This window comes from Bufo bufo, chromosome 5 (assembly GCF_905171765.1).
Source record: "Bufo bufo chromosome 5, aBufBuf1.1, whole genome shotgun sequence".
Lineage (NCBI taxonomy): Eukaryota > Metazoa > Chordata > Amphibia > Anura > Bufonidae > Bufo > Bufo bufo.
In genome coordinates this window covers 311552124-311571278 of record NC_053393.1, presented here as the reverse complement: position 1 = coordinate 311571278, position 19155 = coordinate 311552124, and the positions used below count along the sequence as shown (strand labels likewise).

General features: G+C 44.4%; 1 protein-coding gene across 1 annotated transcript in view; it reads left to right on the top strand.

The window, feature by feature from the left end:
* Positions 1-19155, top strand: part of AHRR (aryl-hydrocarbon receptor repressor) — a 462245-nt gene that overhangs the window by 317492 nt on the left and 125598 nt on the right. The window contains exon 5 of the mRNA XM_040432935.1: positions 2863-2952. Coding sequence (XP_040288869.1) covers positions 2863-2952 — 90 coding nt within the window. The remainder of the gene's footprint in view (positions 1-2862; positions 2953-19155) is intronic.

The following is a 19155-nucleotide window of genomic DNA, read 5'->3' as shown; positions in this document are numbered from 1 at the left end:
TTTTGGTTTATTCACTTGATATTGATTGCACCTGTCTTTATGTGGTCACTCCCTTTATGGGATAGACCTGCTGTTCCTGTGGGTGGCGACTATAGTACAAACCGGATTCCAAAAAAGTTGGGACACTATACAAATCGTGAATAAAAACTGAATGCAATGATGTGGAGGTGCCAACTTCTAATATTTTATTCAGAATAGAACATAAATCACGGAACAAAAGTTTAAACTGAGAAAATGTACCATTTTAAGGGAAAAATATGTTGAATCAGAATTTCATGGTGTCAACAAATCCCCAAAAAGTTGGGACAAGGCCATTTTCACCACTGTGTGGCATCTCCCCTTCTTCTTACAACACTCAACAGACATCTGGGGACGAGGAGACCAGTTTCTCAAGTTTAGAAATAGGAATGCTCTCCCATTCTTGTCTAATACAGGCCTCTAACTGTTCAATCGTCTTGGGCCTTCTTTGTTGCACCTTCCTCTTTATGATGCGCCAAATGTTCTCTATAGGTGAAAGATCTGGACTGCAGACTGGCCATTTCAGTACCCGGATCCTTCTCCTACGCAGCCATGATGTTGTGATTGATGCAGAATGTGGTCTGGCATTATCTTGTTGAAAAATGCAGGGTCTTCACTGAAAGAGATGACGTCTGGATGGGAGCATATGTTGTTCTAGAACCTGAATATATTTTTCTGCATTGATGGTGCCTTTCCAGACATGCAAGCTGGCCATGCCACACGCACTCATGCAACCCCATACCATCAAAGATGCAGGCTTCTGAACTGAGCGTTGATAACAACTTGGGTTGTCCTTGTCCTCTTTGGTCCGGATGACATGGCGTCCCAGATTTCCAAAAAGAACTTCGAATCGTGACTCGTCTGATCACAGAACAGTCTTCCATTTTGCCACACTCCATTTTAAATGATTCCTGGACCAGTGAAAACGCCTGAGTTTGTGGATCTTGCTTAGAAATGGCTTCTTCTTTGCACTGTAGAGTTTCAGCTGGCAACGGCGGATGGCACGGTGGATTGTGTTCACTGACAATGGTTTCTGGAAGTATTCCTGAGCCCATTCTGTGATTTCCTTTACAGTAGCATTCCTGTTTGTGGTGCAGTGTCGTTTAAGGGCCCGGAGATCACGGGCATCCAGTATGGTTTTACGGCCTTGACCTTTACGCACAGAGATTGTTCCAGATTCTCTGAATCTTCGGATGATGTTATGCACAGTTGATGATGATAGATGCAAAGTCTTTGCAATTCTTCGCTGGGTAACACCTTTCTGATATTGCTCCACTATCTTTCTGCGCAACATTGTGGGAATTGGTGATCCTCTACCCATCTTGGCTTCTGAGAGACACTGCCACTCTGAGAAGCTCTTTTTATACCCAATCATGTTGCCAATTGACCTAATTAGTGTTAATTGGTCTTCCAGCTCTTCGTTATGCTCAAATTTACTTTTTCCAGCCTCTTATTGCTACTTGTCCCAACTTTTTGGGGATTTGTTGACACCGTGAAAATTGGAATCAACGTATTTTTCCTTTAAAATGATACATTTACTCGGATTAAACGTTTGATCTGTCATCTACGTTCTATTACAAATAAAATATTGACATTTGCCATCTCCACATCATTGCATTCAGTTTTTATTCACAATTTGTTTAGTGTCCCAACTTTTTTGGAATCCGGTTTGTATTTTATTTTATTTTTTTACCCCTCCAGCGCTATTGTACTATGCATTCTGTATTCAGAATGCTATTATTTTCCCTTATAACCATGTTATAAGGGAAAATAATAATGATCGGGTCTCCATCCCGATCGTCTCCTAGCAACCCTGCGTGAAAATTGCACCGCATCCGCACTTGCTTGCGGATGCTTGCGATTTTCACGCAACCCCATTCACTTCTATGGGGCCTGCGTTGCGTGAAAAACACACAATATAGAGCATGCTGCGATTTTCACGCAACGCACAAGTGATGCGTGAAAATCATCGCTCATGTGAACAGCCCCATAGAAATGAATGAGTCGGTATTCAGTGCGGGTGCAATGCGTTCACATCACGCATTGCACCCGCGCGAAAAACTCACCCGTGTGAAAGGGGCCTTAAGCCTCATTCACACGTCAGTGTTCCACAGATGTGTGCTGTACGTGTTCTCCACGGACAGCACACGTCCCCATTCATTTTAATGTGTGTATTCAGACATCAGTGTTTTAGCACGGCTCGTGAGTCCGTGTTTTTAGCACGGATGCGTGCTCTATTTGGTCAATGTTCCATCACCATCCATTTGATCCATCACGCCCATTATAGTCTATGGGTCAGTGAAAACCATGGATCATTAGAAACAGATGCTTTGAAAATTGTTTTTCAGCTATGCAGTGTCAGTGAAACACGGATGACACATGGACAGCAAAAAACGATCAAAAAGTAACATTTTTAATATACAGTATGTTCATTAAAAGTTGAGAGAACTAGTCAGCTGTTTGGTTCACAAATGTCAAAACATAAGGAGTACATGTCATTATTTGTCAACTAATTAATAGTAAGTACAGCATATGAAACTTTAGGGACTTTATTTTGCTTTTAAATATGCTATTTTATGTTCAGTGGAAAGCCTTTAACTGGCACTGCACTATTTTCTCAGCAGGACTCTTTGTTATTGAATGTCTCCCAGATGTGACTTATTATAGTAAGTGTTCTGTCAGTTCAAAAGACGGCACTTAAAAGTGTCTTTTCTTGATCTTCCAGAAGCCATAAATTCCACACGTAGGATAATAATTAGCAGCCTGAATATTGTCAATTAAATCGGGGCAAAACACTGTTCACTCACTATTAATTAACCTTTCTGTCTCTTATTTCTTCCTTAGACACTGAATGGATTTGCTCTTGTTGTGAGTACAGAAGGGATGATATTCTATGCTTCATCGACTATACTAGACTACCTGGGCTTCCATCAAGTAAGTGTGATTCTCCTAATCAATTAACAAATTATTTAATATTTTTCTTGAGAATATTGAATTCTATAGTCTGAACCGCGCCCCCAATGATACTGTAGTATGCTCAAATATTTCACTCATTTGTGGTTTAATTTAATTAATGTCAAACTGCCTTTTCAATAGAGTATAGTAAAATAGTAACATAGTATATAGGGCCGAAAAAAGACATTTGTCCATCCAGTTCATCCTGTTATCCTACAAGTTGATCCAGAGGAAGGCAAAAAAAAACTGTGAGGTAGAAGCCAATTTTCCCCACTTAAGGGGAAAAAAATTATTTCCCGACTCCAATAAGGCAATCAGAATAACTCCCTGGATCAACGACCCCTCACTAGTAGCTATAGCCTGTAATATTATTACCCTCCAGAAATACATCTTCTGGTCTGCAGCTCCGCAAGAAAATAGAGCATGTCCTATTCTTGTCCGCAATTGCGGACAAGAATAGGCATTTCTATGGGGGTGCCGGCCGGGTGTATTGCGGATCCGCAATGCACTACAGGCATCTGAATGGACCCTAAACCTCCCTAAGAGGTAACTGTTCTGGAGACATTCCTTCAGTTCAGGTTGCAATAAAAATATAAACTGTTCTAGTATGTACTCATAAATAGGTTGCTGTTTCCTCATCAATAGTATCACAACTTAACTGGCATTCACCCAACATTATTGGTATATGTTCTGTATTATGCCTGTCCTGTGCTGGCTCTGAGTGCTATAAAGGCTTATAGACACGTTCTTATCAAATAGTTTTTTACTGAATTGCTTCCAATATTGAGAAAAAAAAATTGAAATAGCTTTAATCACATATTTTTTTATTAAACTAGATTATCCAAAATTATTTTTACCACTTAAAAGATGCAAAAATAATTGATCTAAAGCTGACCATAGCCTTTGAAGGCATTATCCAAGATTTGAAAAACTGGGGCACAAACAGGGGTTGGTGTAATATAACAAAAAAAACATTGCCCAGCGCTCCAGTCCACCCTTCCTGTCTTTATTTACTTGGCTGCAGCACTGACCCCATTACAACACACAACCACTGAAGCCAGTCAATGGCCTCAAGTGATTGGCAGCAGTGGTCACATATCGTTGATGTGACATCAAATAAACAGCTAAGGGCTCTTTCACACTTGCGTTCTTTTTTTCCGGCATAGAGTTCCATCGTCGGGGCTCTATGCCGGAAGAATCCTGATCAGTTTTATCCTAATGCATTCTGAATGGAGAGAAATCCGTTCAGGATGCATCAGGATGTCTTCAGTTCCGGACCGGAACGTTTTTTGGCCGGAGAAAATACCGCAGCATGCTGCGCTTTTTGCTCCGGCCAAAAATCCTGAAGACTTGCCGCAAGGCCGGATCCGGAATTAATGCCCATTGAAAGGCATTAATCCGGATCCGGTCTTAAGCTAAACGTCATTTCGGCGCATTGCCGGATCCGACGTTTAGTTTTTTCTGAATGGTTACCATGGCTGCCAAGATGCTAAAGTCCTGGCAGCCATGGTAAAGTGTAGTGGGGAGCGGGGAAGCAGTATACTTACCGTCCGTGCGGCTCCCCGGACGCTCCAGAGTGACGTCAGGGCACCCCACGCGCATGGATGACGTGATCGCATGGACACGTCATGCATGCGCATGGGGCGCTCTGACGTCATTCTGGAGCGCCCCGGGAGCCGCACGGACTGTAAGTATACTGCTTTCCCGCTCCCCACTACTACTATGGCAACCAGGACTTTAATAGCGTCCTGCCATAGTAACACTGAACGCATTTTGAAGACGGATCCGTCTTCAAATGCTTTCAGTTCACTTGCATTTTTCTGGATCCGGCGTGTAATTCCGGCAAATGGAGTACACGCCGGATCCGGACAACGCAAGTGTAAAAGAGACCTAAGTAAACCTAAACTGTTGGGGAGGCCAGGGACAGCAGCAATGGAACGATGGGCGATTCAACAAGAAAGTGTTTATTTTGTTGTTTTATTCCATCCTCCATCTAAGCTCCAGTTTTTATTATACTTATATAATATTACTAATTACAGACAACCCATTAAATGACCACACAGTGACCACAGTGATGCACAATCTGCAGTATGCTGCATAAAACAATTGTACTTCTTACATTTCTCAGTAACATACCTAGCTTTGTCCTAGCCTAGGAAGATTTGATATTTCATTTATTCTATAAATTCTCCAACGCTGGAATTCTTTCCAAACTGGAAATACATACCGTATATGTTCAGTAATCTTAATTAACAGATTTAAAAAAATCCAACACAGCCCATAAAATACACTAGATTATTGCATATCATTTATGTAAAGAACCACTAATAATTGTAGGGTTGCTGCGGATTTGCCACGGATTTGACTGGGGATGGTATGGAGAGGAGAAGTCTAAGGACACATATAGACATTTACAAATTGCTCTCCAGAACTTTGACAAACACAATATGCAGAGGGAATCCGTGAAGATAGAAGATTTGGAGAATGAACATATTGGCTAGCTGACAGGTAGAAGGAAGACCAGACTTATGTATAAAATGGGATATTGGAGGAAAGAGGTCTACCGCTATCCAAATAATTGAGGATCCAGAGGAGGATGGCAGATCAGTAATGGAGATGGAGAAGACTAGCAGGCATATCTTTAATCATGGACAGCCACCAACAATATCAGGAAATTAGTTTGGCAGTTTTATGTAGCCCCCAATGCCCAGAAATTTTGGAGTAATAACCCTTAGACAGAACCAGTTTCCTCTTGGAGTCAGGTACATAGGTGTCCCGTTTGGGTGTGGGAGGGAAACACCACACCGAACATAGGAGGGAAAGGGGTGAGGGAATAAGGCCTGGAAACTAATGAAAGGAGATGGACACCTCCTAGTAAAACCCTAATCAAAGACCTGACTAACTACCAGTATGACAAGACCCCAGAGATAGGTGAGTTCATACACAGGAATACCTAGTGTCCTAACTCACCCTATAGGACCCTGGTACTAATGTCAGGACTGAGACAACCTGTTCCTCCAAAAGGAAGGACGAACAGGAATCTCCTTCAGGCCTTAATACAAATGACAGGGAAATGCAACACACAAAATAACCCAAACATACAAAAGGGAAAGAAAACACGTAGCTTCAAGTAGCCATGGCAGCACCAGGAACTCAGTCGAGATCCACACACCAGCAATCCACAACTCAAACAGAAGCTATAAACCGCATAGCATAGTGGGAGAAACAACAATAAATAGAGAAGGTTAAATTACCATAATAGCCACACCTGGGGAAAGAAGGTATGGCAAGCACCAGAAACAACACAGACGTCATTTGATCCAAACGGAAAACATGTCATGAAAACATGTCATGCCACGTGTTGCCAGTCTCACCGATCTCCTGCCTTATCCGGATGAGACCTGTGAAAGGCTTTCACCAAATGACTGGCATTCACGTCAGATGCCGATACCCACATCCTCTTCTCTGGTCCATAACCCTTCCAGTGTACAAGATACTGAAGAGATCTATGGAGAACTCGAGAGTCAATAATCTTGGCGATCTGGAATTCCAAACTGCCGTCCACCATGACAGGAGCGGGTGGCAAGGGGGACGACTCCAAAGGTTCAACATATTTCTTCAACAAAGATTTGTAAAACACATTATGAATTTTCAGAGCCTGAAGAAGTTCAAAACGAAAAGCTACAGGATTAATAATGGCAGTGATCTTATATGGACCAATAAGCCTTGGACCCAAGAAGGAACCTTCAACTTAATATTTCTTGTTGACAGCCACACAAAATCACCTACACTTAGGTCCGGACCATTCATACATTTCCTGTCAGCCACAAGTTTATACTTGTTGCCCATATTCATCAAGTTATTTGGAATTTTCCGCCATATAAAAGACAATGATGACGAAAAACCTTCCTCCTCAGGGATACCGAAAGTATCCGAACCAGAGAATGTGCCAAATTGCGGGTGAAACACATATGCCCCAAAAAATGGCGACTTACCAGTGGACTACTGTCTACGATTGTTTATGGCAAACTCTGCCAAAGACAAAAACGAGGACCATTCCTCCTGGTTCTGAGACAAAACATCTTAAGTAAGTCTCCAGACTCTGATTAGTGCATTCTGCCTGTCCATTCGTATGAGGATGAAAAGCAGAAGAAAAAGACAGTTGTACCCCCAGCCGAGTACAGAACGCCTTTCAGAATCTGGACACAAACTGAGTCCCACGATCTGAGACCACATCAGAGGGAATGCCATGAAGTTTCATAATGTTGTCAACAAACACTTGTGCAAGTGTTTTAGCATTAGGTAGGCCAGGCAATGCTATAAAGTGCAACATTTTACTAAAACAATCAACTACAACCAGAATAACTGTCTTTCCAGGCGAATTAGGCAGATCAGTAAGTGAGTCCATGGTCTAGGCAGTATGGGCAACGGAAGTAGAGATCCAGAAGGTCAAGAATGTGTCACCTTAGCGCGTGCACAGATACTAACAGGCCGACACATAGTCCTCAACACACTTGCGCAACCCCGGCTACCAGAATCTACGAGAGATGAGGTCGGCAGTGGATCTACTCCCAGGGTGTCCCGTAAGAACCGTACAGTGATGTTCTTCAAACACCTTATGATTAGTGTTGAGAAAACCCAAACTGTAAAGTTTGGGTCCGTACCAAACTTTGCGAGTTCGGGTACCCGGACCCGAACTTTGCCGGAAAGGTTCGGGTTCGAGTTTCGTGTTCAGGCATTTAGTAAAGTTTTTGAAAGGGTGCAGGGCAGCCAATCAGCAAGGTTTTAAGCTGTGGGCACTTAGAAGCCATCACAGCCATGCCTAGTAATGGCACAGCTGTGATTGGCCGGTGCATCATGTGACCCAGCCTCTATACAAGCTGGATCACGTGTACCACTGCCCATCAGCTCTGAGTAGTGAAGGAACAGGAAGCAGGCAGCTGAAGCGAGGGAGAGTGTTAGGAATCTGGCTATTTGTTTTGTGGGTGACCTACAGTATAATGATTTTTTGCGGGTGCAATACACCAGCTTTGCACCCCGACACAGAAATATAATAATAAATCTGGCTGTTAATTCTGTGGGTGTCCTATAGCGAATTTTTGTGGGTGCAATGCACCATCTTTGTACCCCTGACACAGAAATATAATAACTAATCTGGCTGTTAATTCTGTGGGTGACCTATAGTGATTTTTTGTGGGTGCATTGCACCATTTTTGTACCCCTGACACAAAGATTTTATAGTTAATCCGTCTGTTAGTTTGATGTATACCAATTTTTGGTGTGAGATACACGTGCACTTTATACGTGACAGGAAAATTAATATAGTTAAACAGACTGTTAGTTCGGCCGGTGACATATACCCAATTTTGGTGTGAAATACACGTGCACTGCATAAGTGATAGGGAAATGAATATAGGTATTCTGTCTGTTAGTTCAGTGGGTGACATATACCCATTTTTGTGTGAGGTACACATGCACTGCATATGTGACAGGGAAATTAATATAGTTAATCTGACTGTTATTTCGGCCGGTGACATATACCCATTTTTGGTGTGAGGTACACCTGCAATGCATACGTGACAGGGAAATTAATATAGATATTGTAAATCACAGCCAGAAATGTTTCACGTTGGATGTAATTTTCGTTTTTATTTGAATACAAGTAAAGTGAGGCTTTTTGTGCGAACGTTTTCGGCTGAAAAAAAACAGCCTTCTTCAGGCACTGTGCCGCTTGTGGGTAAGAAGTCCAGGATAGGTACACCAGGAAAAGAAAAAGTGGGGAGTTACTGGCCGCCATAAGTCAGTGGTGTCAGCCCCGTATCAATAGATATTGTAAATCAGCCGGTAACATATACTCATGTTCGGGGCTGATTTACAATATCTATTGATATGGGGCTGGGAACCCTATTCACAGCCCATCTCAAGCAGGAAGCGACAAAGCATTATATATTACAGGGAAATTAATATAGTTAATCTGTCTGTTAGTTCGGTGGGTGACATATTCCCATTTTTGGTGTGAGGTACACCTGCACTGCATACGTTACAGGGAAATTAATATAGTTAATCTGACTGTTAGTTTGGCCGGTAACATACTCATTTTTGGCGTGAGATATAAGTGCACTGCATATGTGACAGGGAAATTAATATAGTTAATCTGACTGTTAGTTCGGCCGGTAACATACTCATTTTTGGCGTGAGATATACGTGCACTGCATATGTGACAGGGAAATTAATATAGTTAATCTGTCTGTTAGTTCGGTGGGTGACCTCAAAGAATAAAGAGAGCATCAAATAAGGGACATGGCCCTGGTCGTGGTGCTGATGGTGCTGGTGAAGCTCCTGTTGCAGGGAGAGGATGTAGTTGATCTGTGCCAGGTGCACACACAAGTGAAACACCTTCCTCAGGTGCGAGTAGGCGACAGAACCTTCAGCGTTATTTGGTCGGGCCTAATGCGGCTCTACAAATGGTGAGGCCAGAACAAGTAGAGGCGCTAGTAGATTGGATGGCTGACAGTGCCTCCAGTTCCTTCACATTGTCTCCCACCCGGTCCCTTGCTGAAACAGCAGAGTTGGCACCTGCAGCCAATGGGCATCTGTCTTTCACCTCACCCCGTGGCAAATCAGCCAAGCAGTCTGAGCCCCAAGTCATGCAGCAGTCTATTATGCTTTTTCATGACTTCTGGGTACCAACATTACCATCTACAAAGGGAGCCTTGTGCTTCCGCTGCTTAACCGCAGCTGGCGTCAAGTTTACTTACTCTATAAGAGGGACATATTTCGTAGAAACTTCCTAAAGTGCAAGGGATACCCCAGGCGTGGCGCTTAGTGGGCCTGTAGCACCAGCATTTTAAAATTCCTGGCTTTTGAAATGCTGTCATTCCGTCTGGTGGAGACAGAGACTTTTAAAAACCTTACGGTGGTGGAGGTCCCATAGTACGTGGTTCCCAGCCATCATTACTTTTCGAGGCGAGCCATCCCTGCCCTGCACAACCAAATGGCGGACAAAATCAGGTGTGCACTGCACAACGCCATCTGTGGCAAGGTCCACATAACTTCTGATACGTGGACCAGTAAGCACGGGCAGGGACGTTATATCTCTCTAACTGCACGCTGGGTAAATGCAGTGGCGGCTGGGCCTGAGGCGGATAGCAGTTTGGCACATGTCCTACCGCCACCGAGGATTGCAGGACATTTCTCGTTGCCTCTGCGATGGGTGCCTCACCCTGGGGCCCTATCGGAGGGGGGTATAGTGTTTCGTGACGCCAGTTGCAATGAAGCAACAACAGAGGATCCCTCTTTCCAATAGAGGTGAGGGTGATGGTACTGTGGGTACCCAGGTATAGGTATGTCAGAGTGGTATAGGGTGGCCTACAATGTCCCTTTAAGTAATGTTGTGTCACTGTGCTCCTACCTGGATACGCTGGACCCCAGGCGTTGGCTTCAAAGCAGAAAAAGGGGAAAAGTTAACTTGGGGATGAACAATTAATTGAGTCCAGACCTTGTGATGAAGTTGAAAAGCAGCTTTACTTTGGTAATTGTTCATCAGAAGCAATCTTCAAACTTTGGCTTGGTTCCAGCAGGCTTTAGCATTAAAACTCTGGCAGGCAAATTCAACTCTGCTACATCTGTTGCTCACTGGCTCTGCTGTACTGTCAGGCTTACAGGGATTCTGTCATGAGATTTTAGCCCTATAACCTAAACATATGCCCATGTCCGTACTAATAACATGAATCCTAAACTGGCCTTATTAAACCTGCCTGTGGCTCTATTAGCCCCAAAAACAGTTTTTTATAACCTACCAATCACCTACCTAAGGTGCCAGGTCGGCGCATGCGCACTTTGCTCAACGAAGCCGCTGCCAGGAGTCCGCACGGGCGCATCAGGTTGAGCCTAGTGCGCACGCGCGGGATCTGACAGAGGGACGGGAGGATTGCGGAGGCGGCGCTGAGGTGAGGAAGGCGGCACTGTAGACAGGGAGGGCGGCGATTAAGACTTGGAAGGCGGCGCTGGGCACCAGACGGTGATGGGTGCGGGCGGGCACCCTGTATTAACGGACGTCCCCTTGGGCACCTTAGGTAGGTGATTGACAGGTTAGAAAACCAGTTTTTTGGGCTAATAGAGCCACAGGCAGGTTTAATAAGGCCAGTTTAGGATTCATGCTATTAGTACGGACATGGGCATATGTTTAGGTTATAGGGATAAAAGCTCATGACAGAATCCCTTTAAATAGAATCTTTGCTTCTTCTTTATGCTGCAACTTCTCTCTGTAGTCTGTCTCTAAAGTAGTACCAGGGAACTCTATTTCCTGGCTTCTGAGGCTTCATGCTGTGGCCTCCATGTCCAGCGGAGCTGAAGGTGCTCTAGCTGGCTTAGACCGGGCATGTCCAGCAGGGGCGTGCTCCTGCACAACCTCCCTTAGCAGGGGTTAAGCTGGAACTAACTCTAACTAACTAGTCCCCTCCCCTTCTCAGAGGGAGAGTTAGAATGGAAAGAAGGGTTCCATTCTAACTGTAGCTTTGCCATGCTTGCTGCTACCTACTGGTGAACCAGGTACATTACATGATAACATAGTTAAAAACAGCTGGAATGCACATTGTGAAGGACCTGCATTAAGACATGATGTTAACCAATAAAAACAGTAGTGGGGTGCAGTAGTAGTAATGCCAATCTGGGGCGTTACACCTCCTGTCGCCTCCTTCTCCTACTCTGTTTCCTCCTCTATCGCCTCCTCATCCGGTCAGCGTAACACCTTCACCACCAACAGCCAGGGGGAAAAGACAGCAGGCTGTTTTGAAACTCATCTGTTTGGGGGAAAAACCCCACACCACGCAGGAGCTGTGGACGGGCATGGAACAACAGACCGATTTGTGGTTGGTGGTAGCTGGTTTGAAACATCCCTTGCCTGCCGCATGTGCTGAATTTTGTGGTGCAGAGGTTCTTGAAACTTACCCCGATATGTCAGAGCGGGAAGGGGGGGTTTCCTCAGCCTATGAGCTTTCCCTAAGCCAACTAGTCTATAGGCAGGGAATCCCTAAATGGCTGTAGTCGGAGCACCCGCCCTGAGAAGGGCGACCCCCAGCCGCTGGAACCTCGGACCTGTGCTAAAATTCCCTTATAGCTTCCCTCTCTAGCAAATCTATTCCAACATCCAACTCGTTTCACCAAGTAAATATTGGCTCTTCAGGGACATGGATTTGTTAGTATCGCAGAGCACTATAAGCAGTGGCATCGCTTCTGCTTACATATCAAGGCAGTGGCGAAGTGTCGACATTTTGGTGTCCTATTTATGGCGCTAGGCTCCACCTACCAAAATTACCAACCAATGTGCATTGTAGGGGTGCCGCCCATAGTCTACTCCCACCTGACCTGGCGACCAATCCCAAACAGAGACGGTCGGGACTACAGCCATTTAGGGATTCCCTGCCTATAGACTAGTTGGCTTAGGGAAAGCTCATAGGCTGAGGAACATACCCCCCTGATTACTCAATTGTCAGGCTAATCCCCCTCCAGATAAGGAACTGATAAGGGCCATACATGTGTCAGCACCCTTCTGCTCCCCCTCTAGAAAGTGCAGTCACATACTTCATTTAGTGTCTCAACTTTTTTTATTTATTAAACTAAGCAATTTTTCCTAAAATAGCGGCTACACATGTGAGGACTGAGGACATGGGGCAATGAACTCTGGGAAGGCAGTATCACCCAGATTGACATGCAAGCATGCATCCAATCAGCAGCCAGCCAGCCCTGTGATGTCACAGCCCTATAAATACAGCAGCCATTTTAGATTCTACCATTTTCCAACGTTCTCAGTGCAGGGACAGACGTGAGAAGGCGCTAGAGATAGCAATAAGAAAAACCTCATTGCGAACAAAGAAACTGAAAAAAACTATTTATAAGTGCAGGGAAAGGATAGGGAGGAATTATTTCACAGCATCTTAGTGCAGGAAGAGACGTCAGAAGGCGCTAGGGACAGTGCTAGAAAAGCGATTTACAAGTTCAGGTAAAGATTATTTGGGGATCCAAATAGCCATTATACAGCTCTATCATTCCAGCAATTTGTTCTTGGGGTGCAAGTGCTATGTTGAAAAGCCTTTAGTGGCTTATATCTGTGGAAAAAGAAAATATATTCTCAGTTCACTTCTGCAGTTATATGTGTTGAAAGCGTTTAGTGGCCTATTTCAGTACAGCAAGAAAAAAATATACGCACTTCACTGGTGCATTTATTTGTGGCAAAAGCGTTTAGTGGCCTATTTCAGTACAGAAAGAAAAATATATATGCACTTCACTGGTGCATTTATTTCTGCTAAAAGCGTTTACTGGCCTATTTCAGTACAAAAAATATATATACAGTATAGACCAAAAGTTTGGACACACCTTCTCATTCAAAGAGTTTTCTTTATTTTCATGACTATGAAAATTGTAGATTCACACTGAAGGCATCAAAACTATGAATTAACACATGTGGAATTATATACATAACAAACAAGTGTGAAACAACTGAAAATATGTCATATTCTAGGTTCTTCAAAGTAGCCCCCTTTTGCTTTGATTACTGCTTTGCACACTCTTGGCATTCTCTTGATGAGCTTCAAGAGGTAGTCCCCTGAAATGGTTTTCACTTCACAGGTGTGCCACTTAATAAGTGGGATTTCTTGCCTTATAAATGGGGTTGGGACCATCAGTGGCGTTGAGGAGAAGTCAGGTGGATACACAGCTGATAGTCCTACTGAATAGACTGTTAGAATTTGTATTATGGCAAGAAAAAAGCAGCTAAGTAAAGAAAAATGAGTGGCCATCATTACTTTAAGAAATTAAGGTCAGTCAGTCAGCCGAAAAATTGGGAAAACTTTGAAAGTAAGGGCTATTTGACCATGAAGGAGAGTGATGGGGTGCTGCGCCAGATGACCTGGCCTCCACAGTCACCGGATCTGAACCCAATCGAGATGGTTTGGGGTGAGCTGGACCGCAGAGTAAAGGCAAAAGGGCCACCCGTGCTAAGCATCTCTGGGAACTCCTTCAAGACTGTTGGAAGACCATTTTAGGGGACTACCTCTTGAAGCTCATCAAGAGAATGCCAAGAGTGTGCAAAGCAGTAATCAAAGCAAAAGGTGGCTACTTTGAAGAACCTAGAATATGACATATTTTCAGTTGTTTCACACTTGTTTGTTATGTATATAATTCCACATGTGTTAATTCACAGTTTTGATGCCTTCATAGTTATGAAAATAAAGAAAACTCTTTGAATGAGAAGGTGTGTCCAAACTTTTGGTCTGTACTGTATATTCTCAGTTCACGTCTGCGGTTATACAGTTGCAAGAAAAAGTATGTGAACCCTTTGGAATTATATGGATTTCTGCACAAATTGGTCATAAAATGTGATCTGATCTTCATCTAAGTCACAACAATAGACAATCACAGTCTGCTTAAACTAATAACACACAAAGAATTAAATGTTACCATGTTTTTATTGAACACACCATGTAAATATTCACAGTGCAGGTGGAAAAAGTATGTGAACCCCTAGACTAATGACCTCTCCAAGAGCTAATTGGAGTGAGGTGTCAGCCAACTGGAGTCCAATCAATGAGATGAGATTAGAGGTGTTGGTTACAGCTGCCCTGCCCTATAAAAAACACACACCAGTTCTGGGTTTGCTTTTCACAAGAAGCATTGCCTGATGTGAATGATGCCTTGCACAAAAGAGCTCTCACTAGACCTATGATTAAGAATTGTTGACTTACATAAAGCTGGAAAAGGTTATAAAAGTATCTCCAAAAGCCTTGCTGTTCATCAGTCGACGGTAAGAAAAATTGTCTATAAATGGAGAAAGTTCAGCACTGCTGCTACTCTCCCTAGGAGTGGCCATCCTGTAAAGATGACTGCAAGAGCACAGCGCAGACTGCTCAATGAGGTGAAGAAGAATCCTAGAGTGTCAGCTAAAGACTTACAAAAGTCTCTGGCATATGCTAACATCCCTGTTAGCGAATCTAAGATACGTAAAACACTAAACAAGAATGGATTTCATGGGAGGATACCACAGAGGAAGCCACTGCTGTCCAAAAAAAACATTGCTGCACGTTTACAGTTTGCACAAGAGCACCTGGATGTTCCACAGCAGTACTGGCTAAATATTCTGTGGACAGATGAAACCAAAGTTGAGTTGTTTGGAAGAAACACACAACACTATGTGTGTAGAAAAAGAGGCACAGCATACCAACATCAAAACCTCATCCCAAATGTGGAGTATGGTGGTGGGGGCATCATGGTTTGGGGCTGCTTTGCTGCGTCAGGGCCTGGACGGATTGCTATCATCAAAGGAAAAATTTATTCCCAAGTTTATCAAGAAATTTTGCAGGAAAACTTAACACCATCTGTCCACCAGCTGAAGCTCAACAGAAAATGGGTGTTGCAAAAGGACAACGACCCAAAGAATAGAAGTAAATCAACAACAGAATGGCTTAAACAGAAGAAAATATGCCTTCTGGAGTGGCCCAGTCAGAGTCCTGACCTCAACCCGATTGAGATGCTGTGGCATGACCTCAAGAAAGCGATTCACACCAGAAATCCCAAGAATATTGCTGAACTGAAACAGTTCTGTAAAGAGGAATGGTCAAGAATTACTCCTGACCGTTGTGCACTTCTGATCTGCAACTACAGGAAACATTTGGTTGAAGTTATTGCTCCCAAAGGAGGTTCAACCAGTTATTAAATCCAAGGGTTCACATACTTTTTCCACCTGCACTGTGAATGTTTACATGGTGTGTTCAATAAAAACATGGTAACATTTAATTCTTTGTGTGTTATTAGTTTAAGCAGACTGTGATTGTCTATTGTTGTGACTTAGATGAAGATCAGTTCACATTTTATGACCAATTTGTGCAGAAATCCATATTATTCCAAAGGGTTCACATACTTTTTCTTGCAACTGTATGTGTTGAAAGCGTTTAGTGGCCTATTTCAGTACAATAAGAAAAATATATTCTCAGTTCACGTCGGCGGTTATATGTGTTGAAAGCGTTTTGTGGCCTATTTCAGTACAGAAAAAAATATATATTCTCAGTTCACTTCGGCGGTTATATGTGTTGAAAGCATGGCTGGGAGTCAGCAGGGTGGCAGCAGTGGGAGGTAGGGAGCCAAACATGCCCGGGGTAGACCACCTGCCTTGTAGTGGGAAGTAGTGGTGCAGGGACTTACGGAAGCAGTGGCAGTAGCAGTCAGTCAGTGCGGACTGTTGGAGGGAAAATCACCTACTCCGCGGTGTGGCAGTTTTTTGTTAAGCCGCCGGAGAGGTTAACTTTGCCATATGTAGAATATTTGGTCAGAAAGTGAAGCGTGGCCAGGGTGCCAATGTTGGCACCACAGCCCTGTGTCAACATATGCAGCATCACCATATGTGGTATCCTGATGCTGCTGCTGCCATCTCCACACTATGTCACCTTGCCACTCTGTGGTATCCTGATGCTGCTGCTGCTACTGCCATCTCAACACTATTGTCACCTTGACACTCTGTGATATCCTCCTGATGCTGCTGCTGTCGCCACCTCCAGACTCTGTCATTGTGCCACTCGGTGGCCTCTTCATACTGCTTCCACCTCCACACTCTGTCATTGTGCCAATCTGTGGCCTCCTCCTGATGCTGCTGCTGCCGCCACCTCCACACTTTGTCATTGGGCCACTCTGTGGTCTCCTCTTGTTGCCGCCAACTCCAGACTCTGTCAGTGTGCCACTTGGTGGCCTCCTCCTGATGCTGCCACCACCTCCACACTTTGTCATTGGGCCACTCTGTGGTCTCCTCTTGCCACTGCCAGAATCTGTCATTGTGCCACTTGGTGGCCTCCACATACTGCTGCCAACTCCAGACTCTGTCAGTGTGCCACTCTATGGCCTCCTTATGCTGCTGCCACCTCGAAAATGTCTTGTCGTCGTGCTACTCTGTGGTCTCCTCATGCTGCTGCCACCTCCACAAACTTTTGTCATCGTGCCACTCTGTGGCCTCCTGATGCTGCCTCCACCTTCAGACTTTGTCATTGGGCCACTCTATGGTCTCCTCATGCTGCTTCCACCTAACCACTATTTTGACGAAACCAACCTCGCCACTGGGTTTCGGAGGGGCCTGGCTACAAGCCTCTTGCCTCAGGATTATGGCCCATACTAACTTTAAAGGAGCAGACAGACCGGCCGCACAGCTTAAATCTGTCTTTGCAATTGTATTTTGTTATGTGAGGGTACCCAGATAGCTAATTTTATTGTATTTGTGTATTCTAAGTGCCATTCACCTAATGATATGCACTCAGACTTGAGCTATCTGGGAATATGTTAAATGTCTGTGTTTGCTGTGGGGGTGTGACATTGTGTGTTTGGGTGGTGATTCCTGTCCTGTTGTATCCACATGTGTATTGGCGATTTCCCTTTGTCCTGAGAGATAATTGAATTACTCCTCGGGTGTCTCCAGGGCAGAGAGGAGGAAACCATGATGCATTGTGGGGATGTGTTGTGTCTGTGTATCCTGAGTGCTACGTATCTGTCCTGTGTCACAGTCTTCCTTCTGGTCCCCTAGGGGCGTGTACACCAGATGGGGACCTGCATAAATACGGGTGGGTAGCCCTCAATAAAGTGTTCCTGTTTTACCCTTTATCATGTTGAGGCTGATGTTTGGGTAACTGATCGACGCTGGGGATTGCTATACGCTGGGAGATTTGCTATACTCCCCTGGCTATAACTACTAGCTCTTTTAAGAGCTGTTCCTGCTCTCTGGTTTTAGGAGAGGTTCACCCACTGGAGCCTGGAGCCTTGTCGTAGGTCCAGGGTGGGTAGGAGACGGTGAGATCTCAACCGAGCTTCGGCGGTTCGTGGGGTCTGCAGTGCGTACGGTGTCAAGTGGAGTGCTTGGAGTCCTCGGAAAGCACTAGGAGCATCTAATCAACGGAGGTACCCGGTCGGGGTGCTAGGAGATCCGTTACAACTATGTCATAGGACCACTCTGTGGACTTCTCATGCTGTTCCTACCCTCCCCACTTCATGACTGGGCCACTATTTTGCCTTTCGGCCAGGCTGACATCATCATTTATTAGACCTTTCTTCTGATCTGTCAGATGGAAGGAAAAATGAGAAGCACAACGGATCCTGTCTGTAGCAGCTGTAAGGCCTGCATGGTCCCATCAGAATTGGCTTATGATTTGGTAGCCAAAAGCAGGAGTGGGTACAAAACACAGAAGACATGCGAATATTCCATTCACGTGTCATCATGTTTTAGATCCACTCCAGATTTTTTTTTGGGCATTAGCAATACTGATGGATTATTGAGCAAATACTGACCGAGTGAAGGCGTATGCTCCACAGACAGGCGTATGCTTCCAGAGCAAACCTTACGGGAAAATATTATTTTATTTACTTTTTTTGTTATTTATCCCTAACGATTTCATTAGTAGTGGAATGGGCCACGGGTGGGTAGTGGGTGGGGTTAGGGGGCCCAATTCAGATGTTTGCTATGGGTCCAATGATTTCTATGTACGCCCCTGGAAGGGAGAGTTAGCATGGCCGAAATGTGGAAAAGCTTTGTCAGCACGCCACAACAACCAGCAGCACCAGCTGATACGAAACGTCTTAGCATGAGGCAGCATTTCAGCAACATGGTGTGCACATGTCTAAAAGTACTGACTGATGGGTCTGCCCCATTCAACTTCTGGGTATCCAAATTGGGTACATGGTCTGAGCTTGCCTTTTACGCCTTGGAGGTGATGGCCTGCCCTGCAGCAAGTGTATTGTCCGAACGTGTGTTTAGCACGGCAGGGGGGGTAATCACAGACAAGCGCAGCCGCCTGTCCACAGCCAATGTGGACAAGCTCACGTTTATTAAAATGTACCAGACATGGATCCCACAGGACTTGTGCCTCCTCAACCTCCTACTCCACTTTGACCTCCACCTCCTAGTTCAAAATTTAATTTTTTTATTTTTTTCTATTCTGTTATTTTAAGTAATTTCCCTATTCACATTTGTTTGTAGGGCAACTGTCCTGCTCTTACACCGATTTTGCTTCCTTCTGCAGCCCTCTAGCTCTTACTATGACTATTTTACAGCCATTTTAGTGCACAAAAGTGCAGGTCCCTATTGACTTCAATGGAGTTCGGGTTTGGGTCAAGTTTAGGTCCCGAACCAAAACTTTGACCTGAAGTTCGGCCGAA